Source organism: Diabrotica undecimpunctata, chromosome 3, assembly GCF_040954645.1.
Source record: "Diabrotica undecimpunctata isolate CICGRU chromosome 3, icDiaUnde3, whole genome shotgun sequence".
NCBI classification, from domain to species: domain Eukaryota; kingdom Metazoa; phylum Arthropoda; class Insecta; order Coleoptera; family Chrysomelidae; genus Diabrotica; species Diabrotica undecimpunctata.
The window spans coordinates 74,009,428-74,023,810 of NC_092805.1; the positions used below are offsets into that span (position 1 = coordinate 74,009,428).

General features: G+C 30.0%; 1 protein-coding gene across 2 annotated transcripts in view; it reads left to right on the forward strand.

Annotated features, from left to right (window-relative positions):
- Positions 1–502: 502 nt before the first annotated feature.
- Positions 503–14,383, forward strand: part of LOC140436902 (mitochondrial import inner membrane translocase subunit Tim22) — a 181,056-nt gene continuing 167,175 nt past the window's right edge. The window contains exons 1-4 of one of the 2 annotated variants that reach the window (XM_072526067.1): positions 503–635; positions 762–1,024; positions 1,079–1,266; positions 1,317–1,389. In XM_072526067.1, coding sequence (XP_072382168.1) covers positions 817–1,024; positions 1,079–1,266; positions 1,317–1,389 — 469 coding nt within the window. In that variant the 5' untranslated portion in view covers positions 503–635; positions 762–816. Of the gene's footprint in view, positions 1,025–1,078; positions 1,267–1,316; positions 1,390–14,383 lie in introns of both variants that reach the window. The other variant, XM_072526068.1, reaches the window with a different exon arrangement.

Sequence of the window (14,383 nt, forward strand, 5' to 3'; positions counted from 1 at the left end):
TATGTGTGAATATTACAAAAATGTCATTTTAAATGTTGTGCAATATTGTGTGCCCTCACTACACTCATATTCGATGGCCAGCTAGCTCATTCGATATAAATAAAGTTGACTTTGTCATTATTTATTTTGATTTTGTGTTTAGTTCAGTAGGTATATATACGTACAAATTTTGTGTACCTCCATTACCACTTTTCTGTATATTTTTAAACATCTGAAATATCGAACTCTGGAGTATAAGTTAATTAACCTGTACCTACGTGTAATAAAAGATAATTAAAACTTGTCTTATAAAGGATATCTATGTTTTATAAAGGATAAATATTATAATAACATAATTTTATCATCTCTTTATAATTACTATAATTAAATTAGCCAAATTATATAAAAAAAACTTAAAATTAAAAGTCTTTCCTATACAACTACATTCAAATGTTGCGGGAATAAGCGATCTTGACTACGTCATGCGCGAAAGCGAACCGATTTTGGAACATTATGTATCATACCTTGTGTATTCATTGTACCATCCCATGCCATGGTACCATACCATACCATGCCATGGTAAATTAAAATTATTTGTAGTTATGTGTATGTGATGTGGTTATGCTATATTATATTATTTATCTATGATTATGCTTGTAAGTTATGAATGGTATATTAATTGTATGAAGAAATCAATGTAAATAAAATACAATTTTGATCTGTGTATGAGACGTTAAGGAATAAATAAATTTAAATTATTCAGGAAGATTTTGAGTTTGCAGATTATAGGGAAAAGTAGTAACAAAGAACACAAAGAATATAGACGCAATCCAAAACATGTCTGATTCACAAGAAAAAAGGTCTCTCACAACAGAAGAATGGAATTATCTTACAAAGTATTTTGTTGGAAATACATTTCGATATAGAGATAACATTATAATTCCCAAAGGTGTCGGACCCCTTCAAATAAAAACAAATGAAGAAAAGATGGTAGAAACCTTTTTTGAGAGCTGTGCTTTTAAGTCTTTGATGAGTTGTGTAGTGGGTAAATATAAATAGAACATTATTATCAATGAACACTAACGTTATTGTTTTTAAGGATATGGGTTAGGAGCAGCTATAGGTTTGTTTTCATCAAGTATGGGTCCTGCTTCTGTTACAGATACTGCAGAACCTCAAACCGCAAGGCAGGTGTTTAGAGAAATGAAAACTACAACTTTGGGTTATGCAAAGAATTTTGCAGTGATAGGAGCTCTGTTTTCTGGAGTGGAATGTATTATAGAATCAGTAAGTCTATTAATATTAAAAGTACACAATTGTTATTTGTTTTCTTTTAGTCAAGAGGCAAGTCAGATTGGAAGAACGGGACATATGCAGGTGCAGTAACAGGAGGGTTAATTGGATTAAGGGGTAAGTTATCTGGTTTTAAACTCTGCAAAATTAACAAACTATTATATGTATTTTTTGTGAAATCTGTACATAAGTGTGCAATGTTAAAAACAAACTGGTGGTAATATACTAATTTCAAGTATATTTTATGGATTCTCTACTTAAAAGAAGGCAATCAATGACATTTTCAAGATAAAACTTTTGGGCTAACTTAAAATGAATGTTTACATAATTTGGTTCCTAATTATATTTAAGTAAGTTTAAAATACACTCCGCCAAAAAAGTATCGCATCACCTATGAAACTGCAAATTTTGTATTAAAAATATGGATTTTTTACTGTTGTTCATTTTTGTTTTTTAAGTATGTAACAAGTATTAAAAGAAAAATGCAGAATGTATGAAAAACAAAGGTTTTATTTAATTTATTTCATAAATTAGAAGTAAGCATACAAGCAGCATTGAATAAAAAAAAAAAAAAAAAAATCAAAAGTAAGTAATGATAATTTAGTAAGACATATAGATAGATAGATATTTTATTTGACTGTAAGTTACAACAAGGTTTATAGAAAGTCAAAACTAAAATTATAAATATTAATCATTACAAAAAAATGGAAACAATACATTAAAAATATTTAAAACATTAAAATATATATAAAACATACAATACAGACATTGTAATATAATTAAAATAATATTAAATTTGGTTGTGTTACAGCTTGGGCATTCACAGATACACTCTGGTAATATTCACCTAATGTATAAGGACACATGGTCACTAGGTATTCTTTGACTTGGTTTTTAAAAGCTCTAGTTGAATGAATGTTTTTAAATTTTTGAGGAAGTTAATTATACAGTAGTAAACCACAGACAGTAGATGACTTACTACTTATTTCTAAATGTCAATAGGGTACTACAAACTGTCTCTTATTTCTTGTTTTGTGTGAGTGAATATCACTGTTACATAAAAAAGTTCTTTTATTTTTATGAATTAGTATCAATAATTCCAAAGTGTAAATTCCATGCACTGTTAATATATTTAAATCTCTAAATAGGTTTTTACAAATCCAACCATATGGAACACCTGCAATATATCTGACAATACGCTTTTGGGCCTTGAAAACATCCTTTATACTAAAAGAGCCCCCACCCCAGACAGTTATACCGTAACTCATTGTCAATTGTACCTCAGCAAAATAAAAAAGATGAAGGTGTTGCAGACTAAGTATTCTACCCAAATTTCTCAATTGATAACATTTAGAATTGAGTTTTTTACATACATTCCAACAATGAGTCTTAAAAGATAAATGAGAGTCGAAAGTCACTCCTAAAAACTTCACATCACTACAACTCAAAATACCCTCACCATTGATGGAAATACTTAAATCAGGTTTAGTAGAATTTGAACGGGATGTAAATGATAAAAGTTTAGTTTTGTGAGCATTGAACAGGAGCGACTAATTACTGGACCTATCAGAGAAGGTCTTCAGTGAGTTTGGTATTTTATCTTGTAAAAAATTTATGTCTTTATCGCCATATAGCATTGTTGAGTCATCAGCATAAACTGATACAGATGCATCAGACGACATTACATATGGTAGTTCATTAATATACAAAATAAATAATGTCGGGTCCAATATGGAGCCTTGTTGTACTCCATTCTTATTAACAATCGGATCGGACATTGAAGATAAGTTCTTTTTCACTCAACTATTTTGTGCCGGTCTTTCAGGTAGGAACCAAACCAACTATGGGCAACTCCCCTAAGACCATATCTGTACAATCTATCGAGGGGTACATCTTATTGCACACAATCAAAAGCACATCTGAGTCACAAAAAATGGCAGTCAGATTTTCACTATTTTCAATACAGATTAAGACTTCCTCATAGAAACTGTTAATGGCTGTGAAAGTATAAATTTATTTCGAAATCCATGTTGATGCTTTGTGATATAATTTGGTTGATATCTAAAAATAATAAAAGTTGTTTTAGCATTGCATATTCAATAATCTTAGATATCACAGATGGAACAGACAATGGTCGAAAATTTGACATTAATTCACGATCACCTTGTTTTAATACCGGTGAAATGATAGAAGTTTTCAGTATACTGGGAAAAACACCAGTATTAAAAGAAGCATTTATAATGTGAGCAAGTGGTGTCAAAATCTGAGACACAATTTTCTTAATTGCTATACCTGATATTTCATCAAAACCACACAATGCTTTGTTTTTAATTTTATTATGTCTAAGATATCTTTATCTGTTACATAAGATAGGAACAAACTATTTTGAACAAAATCGTTGGAATGCTGAAAATTTAAATCTGGTTTAATTATTTTACTAATTATATCTATTGGTGCATCTATAAAGTAATCATTAAATTTGTTAGATTATATCTGAATCTGTAATCCTAGTATCATCTATTTTTAGACAGATATTTTTGTGATTTTTTTGTTTTCCATTAAGTTCATTTATAACAGTCCATGTGGTTAGAGGATTCAGAGATTTTGTTAAAATAAAACTGACCATTTGTCGCCTCAACAAGAACTTTGTGCTGATCTTTTTTTGTCTATATAGAGTTTTTAGCTCAGGGTATGCCTTACTCAAAATAGACAAATCCTTCAGACTATCTGAAGAAGATTTTACTTCTTGTGTGATCCATGTTTTTTTTTTATTTGGTTTTGGTAATGTTTGGTTTTTCTAAGAGGACAACTAATATTGAAATAGAACTGTAATTTATCATGAAAGGCATTATATTTACTCTCAAAATCAGTTGCATGATAAACATCTTGCCATGTTTCTTTACTCAAGGGATTGTTGGATGCATCTATAGCGCCTTCATGTGTTACCCTGAAAGTATTTCGAACTGATGTCATAGTTAAATTAATAAAATTCAATCTCAAAAGGAATATATCGTGATCCGATTCAGTATTTACATTTACAGTACCTATACAATCATCACAATTTGTATATACCTGATCCAAAATATTTCCACATGTGGAAGTCGACCTTGTACGTGTAAAGTTCCTGGGTGACAAACCATAAGATGCTAGAAGACCAGGAAATCTGTGTGAATTATTTAGTGTCATGGAATTTACATTAAAATCGCCTGTTAAAAATATGAATGGATTTGGTTTAAAATTTTAGTTTAAAATAAGATTAAGTTTTTCATAAAATACATCTGTAGCTGTAAAAATTGTGTGTTGATTTGAATTATAATGCCACTTCAGCCCACATACCTCAATGTCTTTTTCAACACAGTACTGATCGAGTAAAATGGAACTAACCTTCATATCATTCCGTGCCCAAACTGCAACGCCACCACATTTATATTGGTATCTACTAAAAGAATTTACAATATTAAAATTTAGAAAACTTTAATGAATCACTTCGCCATCGGCTGACCATGTCTCAGTCTTACAAAGAAATATCAAATCAGACTCCTTATAATCAACAAATAAACAATCCATTTTAAATTGATTTAGTCCCTGAATATTTGACAGTAGAAGATCGTACTCATCCCTTCCTTTTTCCTATTTAAAAGTCATTTGTTCATACTTCACTTTATTTGCGTACGTGTTGGGCGCTTCATAAAAAACCTACTTACATAGGAGCCTACTGGCCATAGTTTTGGGTGCATCGCTTTACCGAAATTTTGTTAAAAAAATTGAAACTTTAAAAGATGAATATATGCTGGGATGCTTACTGTTAACGACGTACATATTACTTCTGGAAAGTGTTTTTAACATCTTCTTAAGATTTTCTGCCGTTGCATGTTGGTCTACTCTATAATATATAGTAAAATTCATTAACCGATGCAGGAAGATGTAAACATTACCACGTGTAGGCCTGCAACAGGGCCGCATTTGGGATTATCTTTTTGTTTAGTCAGAATATATATTATTTTATAAAATACGAAATTTATATTTTAATTTTGCAAAAGTGCTCGAGAAAGAACCTTTAGTTGATATCCGATAATAGGAACCATTTATACAGGGCGAAAAACCCAAGAATTTATTTTTTTTGCCAACAATTTTATGTACAGAGTGCCTGCAAAAATATAAGTTTTATTTTTAATTTTTACTATACTTAGTTGTTTGTACAATTCTAAAAAGTTTCATAATAATAATAACAAAAAAAATACTCATTACTCAATTATGTTGAAATAATATATATATATATATATGTTAGTTTTGATATTTCCGCGGGAGCTGTATGTTATATCAATGGTATTCCGGGTTTGACTCCGCGTTAAATGTTGTTGGTTTTGATAAAAACCATTTTGACGACGTTTCGGCAAGATCTCACTTGCCATTTTCAAGTCTCTCTGGATGGTCTGCTTCTTGTCGATGTTCGAGTGGAAGTGAACTCGAACATCGACAAGAAGCAGACCATCCAGAGAGACTTGAAAATGGCAAGTGAGATCTTGCCGAAACGTCGTCAAAATGGTTTTTATCAAAACCAACAACATTTAACGCGGAGTCAAACCCGGAATACCATTGATATAATATATATATATATATATATATATATATATATATATATATAATTATATATAATTATTAATATGTCGTGACTCGTCACTGTTAAATTATTTAAATCTGAAAATTTTGGGGAATGCATATGTAGGTACTATAAATATGTCATCACAACAAAACGTAAAGTCTATAAGCTTTTATCTTTTGAAGATATTCTCTTCGCCACATCACAATGTCGTCTCTATCTAGGAAAAGAGCGTTTCTTCCTCTACGTTTGTATTGAAAATTAAGTTTTTCAATATTCGGTAAAATGTGGTTTTCGAAAAATTTGGCAAATCAGGGTCATAGTTCACCTTCTTTAAAACCTTATCAACGGTGGGTATTTCGTTGCTCATAAAAAAATTATGAACCAGTCTTCTAATGGCAAAAAATAATTTTTGTCAAAATCATCAAATTTGTCAAACTTCTTTTTCCGGGTCAGACATACTTTTGGTCCAGCGAATTGATGATTCGTTTTGTATTCCTTTATCACCGTAAATACACTTCTATCACAAACTCCAACTTTATTAGCCACTTTTTTCACAATATCTTCAACCACCAACCCGGGATTTTCTTGTCTTTCACATTTAAAAACATTTAAAATGATTTCTTTAACTTCAACGCTAAGAGGGCTTCTTTTACTTCGTTTTCGAGGAGGATTCCATGTATTTTCAACCAATTCATCAGCAGAATCATTTTTGGTTTTAATATCAGTTATTGAAATACGTGGTTATTGTTACAGTAATCACAATCACGTATAGATAGGGTCGTTATACAAAAAAAATATATACTTAAATAGTTTTAAATCGCACAATAAATAATTGCTAATTCAACATTAACAGCATAAATATAATTTATTGTCCTTTAACCATCAAGATGACTAAAAATATACTCACAAATCGATTCAAATTACAAAATTTCAATACCGAAATATAATACCTACTTAAATCGTGTCCGAACCTGTATGAGTTCCGACGACGTCGGCAGTAACGAAATAAAGATGGACATTTCGGTTAGTTTTTAAATATTCTTGAAGAACTGTTACTGCATGTATGCATAAAATATTCATTAATTTTATGAATCGGATTATTTTTTTACTTACTATGTATTCAGTGATAAAAATAATTTATATACTATGCAATAAACACTAATAGTTGAGAAAATAAAAAAATTAATAAAGTGTCATAATTATACTTATCGGAACGAGTAGACTCATTTGGAACATCTTTAACAATCATCTGTTAAATTTATCTTTGTTTATACGCCCTGCATCGCTTAATGAAAGTAGGTATAGTAACATGGAGATGGCTAAATTTTGGGACCCCACTGATTTCTGAGTTCTCATTATTACCTATAACAAAACGTCCATTCCTTTTGTTGTGTCTATCCATTTTCCATTCTTGCCCACTATTATTTGTAACCGAATTTGTATTCTCAATATTTATCAAATTTTCATTGTTTGTTAAATTAATAATATCTGAATATTTTGCTTCCGTTTGTATTCTGAAAATATCAGGTGATAATTGTTTATTCTTGTCAGGGTACTTACGATGATGATTCAGAGAGCCGACGCCAATGCATTATGAGTTACACTGTTCCTGATGGTAAGGGAGGTTTACAAAAAGTTTGTAAACAGACATTCATGAAGATTTTTGCTGTTACTCCCCAAAGGATTACAACCATTGTCAAGAAGAAAAAAAGTGGGGATTACATGTACACAGACAAGCGAGGTGGTGCAAAAATGTTTAAATTCACTGTCCATGATCGTCGTTTAGTGAAACAACATATTAATAGCTTCCCTAGAGATGTCAGTCATTACAACCGACTTAAGTCGGACAAAGAGTATTTGAGCTCTGATCTGAATGTGCATAGGCTTTTCAGGGCATTTCAAGAAAAGAATCCTTGTACTCATATTTCACACAAGTTTTACCGAAGTGTTTTTCTGAAGGATTTTCCGAACCTATCCTTCCGTCGACCACGAGTGGATACTTGCAAAACATGCGATCAACTGAGCATATCAACCAAAAGTTCTGACCCAGCAACCAAGAAAACAGGGACAACAAAACTTGAGTTACATCACCGCCAAGTAGAAGCTGTTTTCGCATCTATAAAAAGCGACTTTATACGAAGCACCTTGCCAGTAAGTGACACGTGCACCATAACAATGGATTTGCAGAAAGTTTTTTCGTTACCCAAACTAACTCACAGTAGTATGTACTATTCCCGCCAAATATCTGGTTACAACTTTGGTATTCACGTTGGAAAACACAAAAACGGTTTTTTGTGTTTTCCCAATAAAATGTTTTTTGGCACTTAGATCACTTTGCCCCGTCACTCTACAACTTGTTTATCATTCTGATTAATAGTTTTCTTTAAGCACCTGATTTCAGTTATCCTCGGATCCTCATCGTCAGCCCCTTTATCCAAGATTTCGTTTGATGTATCACTTAACCTAACACTTGCTTCACAGCATATAACTGTTTCATCGTCGATATATTTAATATACTTTAATTGCTTCAGGCAGCCACTATGTGATAACGTTCCACATTTTGCACATAACAGACCACTTTGTGCAACTTTTAGGCGCTTTTTACAACACTTAACTACCGAGTCGTAAACACGACCGATTCTCTGAGGAGCCATCTTGAAAAAAAATGCCTTCTCTATACTTTGTTTCAAAGAAAATAACATTGAGCTTATGGAGATCAGTGTTGCCAAAACTCTCAGGCAAGTGTTGCTATTAGATTGTCCATATATGATGGACAATTCTAATCAGAGCCGTATTCAGCACTGTGTAGTTGTAGTTAATTAATTTCACTAATAAAAGGATATGTATAGTTGAATACAAAATAATGCATTATAAATACTTGCTTCTTTAATTGACAGATATAGGTATGTAATTATTATAGGATAATAAAAATAGTTAAATTTTATTATTGTTTAACATTACATATTTATAAACGCTTTATGAGAACTATAAGAGTATAATATGAGAATACAATAAAGATGTAACTAAAAAAAAAACAAGGGCAGCTTTAATTTTATTTTCATGTAAGTAATAACAACAACTACATACATAAAAATTCTTCCTTGTATACAAGGTGAATCACCACTAACGGAACGGAAGATTAGAGCGAAAGAGTAAAAAAATTTTTAAATTATTAGTTTGTAAATTGATAAAAGCTACATTTTAAAATTATTTTGAAATATACAGGGTATCCCAATAAATTTCGGCGTATTAAAGTTATATTTTATCTTCTTATTCTTCTTCCTCTTTATAAGAAATCATGCTTGTTCATTGGCGGATTGATATCTCTATGGAAGGTTGTCACTCCATCTTTTTGCGCGGTCGGCCGATACTTCTTCTACCGATTAATGATTTATCTCTTGCTATTTTGACCACACGTGCCTCCCTCATGTTTGGATGGGTTGGAGTCAATAAAAGGGCTATTGGTTAACTATTTTTTTAATCTCGAGCTTTCAACTGTGTTTACAATTATTATCAAGAGCTAAAAAAGACAAAATATTGTCATCAAGTGCCACCAATCACGCACTTCGATGTTCATCGCCCTTCCTTCTGGAACATATAATTAAATTTAATTGGTTGAGAAATGAAAAAGTTTCATATAAAAGTTAATTTATCTTTAAATATGGGACATTTTCGGATCTCAGGTGAGTAGTGTACAGTACATGGCTTTACCCGTGTAGGGTAGCTCCCTAGAGCACTTTGCTCGAAGGGCTCTGAATCTTTCTAAGACTCTGAAGCTGAGTTTTTTTCTTCTTAGAAAGAATGTGTTTTATTTCCACCTCTAATAAAACCATAATGGCATTGTCTCTTCAAGATAATGCCACAATAAGAGCGTACCGGCCAACTACGCAATATTACACCATATTGCGCAATAGTTGGACAAATTAATAAACATGGAAACTTGCACCAAGTTGCAATCAGTTTTTCATACGTTTATTAATTACACCGGAGACGACAATATCTTTCAAGGTTGAACTAAAAAGAAAAAACAATTTTTAAATTATTAGTTTGTAAATTGATAAAAGCTACATTTTAAAATTATTTTGAAATATACAGGGTACCCCAATAAATTTATATATATATATATATATATATATATATATATATATATATATATATATATATATATATATATATATATATCTATATATATATATATATATATATATATTGAAATGATATTGTTTAAAAAAAAATTTATAAGTTATATACTAGAGAATTTTATAAAAATTATTTATATGAGGGTATTCTTAAGAAATTAGCATATAATAAGTGTAAAAAGTTTTATTTTAATAATTATAATATTGTAAATATATTTAAGTGAGCCATGTGCATAGGCAACCAACTATACATTTAAGTGACAGACAGAAAAATAATAATTGAGTATGTGAAATAGGGTTATATGTTAGTTTAAAATGTTTAGTTTACATATAGTTACTGATTTAAGTTTATATTCTGATCTGAAAAGCCTAAATGTCGATAAAATTCTCGATAGAAAGTAAAGAATTCTCTAGATCACAGAATATAGCCTGTTTGCGAAATGGACTATTCCAGAAAATTCAGATATGGAGGAAATGGAACAAATCGAATATGATTTCTTGCCAGATGGTCCTGGAAGATTGAAAAGGTATAAATACTCGGTGATTTGGATTTAAAATGGCCAGTCCAGTTAGTTAGAGTTAGTATGAAAGTTAGTTACAGTTAGTTGTTCAGTAAGTTTCAAGATAGCCAGACAGTTAGTAAGAAAGTTAGTTACAGTTATGAAATCAGTATAAAGTCAGTCGGTCCTATTTTCAAGATAGTTCAAGATAGAATACAGTCAATCAGTTGGTGAAATGTTCAATATAGTGAGTTCAATGAAGATTAAGAAACAGAATAAAGAAAATATTATTGAAGATTAAAAATTATGTTATGTATAAATGGTGATTGGATAATGGAAGGAAGTATTAATTGAAAATTAAAATTATATAATATATTTGGTGATTGGATAATATATATTGAAAAGAAGAATAAATATAAATGCTGTTAAGAAGAAAAATATTTTAAATTGGTGGAAGCTGATAATTGGAAAAAGTAATTTCACAAAAACAAGGATAACCGAGGCTGAGAACGAAGACATTGAGTGGTGATTAAAACCTTTATTTTGGAGAACATTTTCATTTAGGCATTCAGTGAAAGAAAGGTACAAAATTTTGTTAATATAATTTAGTTAGTATCATAAGAATTTCAATTTTAAAGATAGTTTGTTTAAAATTTACATTATCTATATAATTTAATTAGTTTCATAAGAATTTTAATTTAAAGATAGTTTATTTTAAATTTTACATTGGTTATGTTAGATATATGTATATGTGTATTTCATAATAGATATAATAAAGATAATTTCAAAAAGTACTTACAAACTAATTCTTTGAGAACCGCGATAAAAACCCTATATATATATATATATATATATATATATATATATATATATATATATATATATATATATATATTATAAAAAACACTCATTGCTCATCATTCACAAATAATACATCATAATATATATAAGATTATTAAGATTATATATATAAGAAAAAGTAGTCCAAAGTTTTTTGACTAGTTTGGAAAAAATATATGTAAATACTTTTTTCTTTTTGGGTGTGGTAGTCAATAAAAAATAGAGCTTTGCTAAGGCGTACTATTTATTCTGAATCCAAGCTTTCGGTGGTTTTTTGCCACCTTTATCAAGGTCTACAAAGAAAATTACTATGTTGTAACAAACTGAATGGTGCCAAAAAGGCTGTAAAAAACTATAAAAAACTTACCCGAATGTAAGATTCGTGGCATAAACAACAACGTTAAATAACATGATAAAACTGAGGTTGCAACTAAACTTAAAAATGTTACTGTTAAAAAACACTTTAAAAATTACTAAAAACGTTAAAAGTTAAAAACAAAATGAAGGACGACATGTTGAAACAGTCGTCGTTGCAGGCTTGATTTCAGTCACATTTCACGAGCAGAAAGAGAAAGTGAGTGGATAATTATTGTTTAAATAGTTTGGAGAAAATACAAAAAACAACTTTGAAAATAACGTCTAACAGAATACTGTTAGTGAATTTTTAGTACTGCCAACTGTATTACCAACTTGAAATTAAGCGGGAAATTAAAAATGTAAATTATAACATAAGCAATCGAAAGAAAATAGTATTTAGTAAATAGGTTTAGAAAAAACAACTCAAAACAAAACAAAACTGAATTAGTAATTGCAGTTTGATCGTAAATATTCAATTAATAATGATATTTCAAAAAAAGGAAAGAACCAAAGAAAACTCTGAGATGCAAAATAGCTCAGTCAAAAGTCAATATAAAATTGTAAATTTTGCTAAGATTCTGGATCTCAGATCTCTTATTAAGATTGTTATTATCACTCTTGCTGATATGTACCATCTCTAAGAAAGTTCTCTTGAATTTATTTTTCTCTCTGGCTAATATTTTTACATTGTTGAAATCTATCTTATGGTCTAGATCGATAGTATGCTCTGCCAAAGCACAAGTAGGTTTGTTTAATCTACAATCACTCTTATGAGAAATAATACGGCTAGACAGAAATGGACGACTAGAATAATACGACTGGAAGAAATTGGACGTTATTTTCAAAGTTGTTTTTTGTATTTTCTCCAAACTATTTAAACAATAATTATCCACTCACTTTCTCTTTCTGCTCGTGAAATGTGACTGAAATCAAGCCTGCAACGACGACTGTTTCAACATGTCGTCCTTCATTTTGTTTTTAACTTTTAACGTTTTTAGTAATTTTTAAAGTGTTTTTTAACAGTAACATTTTTAAGTTTAGTTGCAACCTCAGTTTTATCATGTTATTTAACGTTGTTGTTTATGCCACGAATCTTACATTCGGGTAAGTTTTTTATAGTTTTTTACAGCCTTTTTGGCACCATTCAGTTTGTTACAACATAGTAATTTTCTTTGTAGACCTTGATAAAGGTGGCAAAAAACCACCGAAAGCTTGGATTCAGAATAAATAGTACGCCTTAGCAAAGCTCTATTTTTTATTGACTACCACACCCAAAAAGAAAAAAGTATTTACATATATATATATATATATATATATATATATATATATATATATATATATATATATATATATATATATATATATATATATATATATATATATCTACGGCATTAAGTGAACTCCGCCCATGTTAAAATTCAGGTTCAATTGAGCTCCGTGGTCAAGTGGATACCGATATACGGAGCTCACTTGACAATTCCGTAATATTGGTTCAGTCGATTCATCAACATGTAGAGTTTAATAATTTATAAAAATTTTTTGGAGCCCGTAAATACCCCTGTATCATAAATGTATATCGCTTAGTTCACGTGTATATATTATAGGGGTCGTTCAGATCTTCTTCATTGTATATTTGAACCATACGTTTATCGGCTTAAGTAAGCTCTGAGAGTTTGGCAACTGTGCGATTATACCGTATATTTTCAACATATACCCTGAACGGTTTATATCGGCTCCTTATTTTTATCTACTTTTTGTAGACAGTGGAATGTCATACGCATTACACTGTTCACGTTCTTTAAAAAACAGGTATGAAGATACAAAAGGATTTGGGCTTATTATTGAATGGAATGTTCGCTTGCATAAAATTTTATTTTTTCTGTATTTTTAAAGATGTTGTTTTTTTATAATAGTAATATATATATATATATATATATAATAATAATAATAATATAAGTAATAATATAATTATAATATAATTCTATTAGTTCAATGCCGAACTCAATGTTTTTTTTTAATTACAGAAATTTCGTAATATATTTTGTTTCCGCGAATATGTCTTTTTACATTTTATGTAAGCATCTGATTAATAAAAACTACTTTTATTTCATCCAACCTTCTGCGATATATTGTATAAAGCTTTTTTAATATTTTAGTTCTGGTCTTTGTGTTCTTAAACTATTTGTGTACTACATATGATATCTCGATAGAAGGTTATCTCAAAATAAATATGGTTAAGTGCTACAATAGACACAACATAGACACACAATTTTTGTGTTAAAATGAGTAGTAGTGTGCATAAAAAGAAAGAATGGTTAATTTCTCTAACAAGGTATATTCGGCAGCAGAAGCATATAGTGCAAGCGTCTATGTTTTAAGGGCTGAAGGACGTACGCCTCATTTTTAGCTGACAAGCTTGCGAAGAATATTATTTCTGGTCCTCAATTTACCTTTTAGTTTTAAACAATAATCTGTGACTGACCCGGTGTGATACAAACTATTTTCAAGGAATTTATAGAAAGTCTACAGTTCAACGATTTTATGACAAGATTGGATGTTCAGTTTTGTGAAAACGTCTATGTTGGGGACATTGAAGGAGCACCCACGAGTTTTTCAGGGGTTTTGGCTGAAAATTGATTCATAGTTTATTTTTATTGTGTAATAATAGGTGT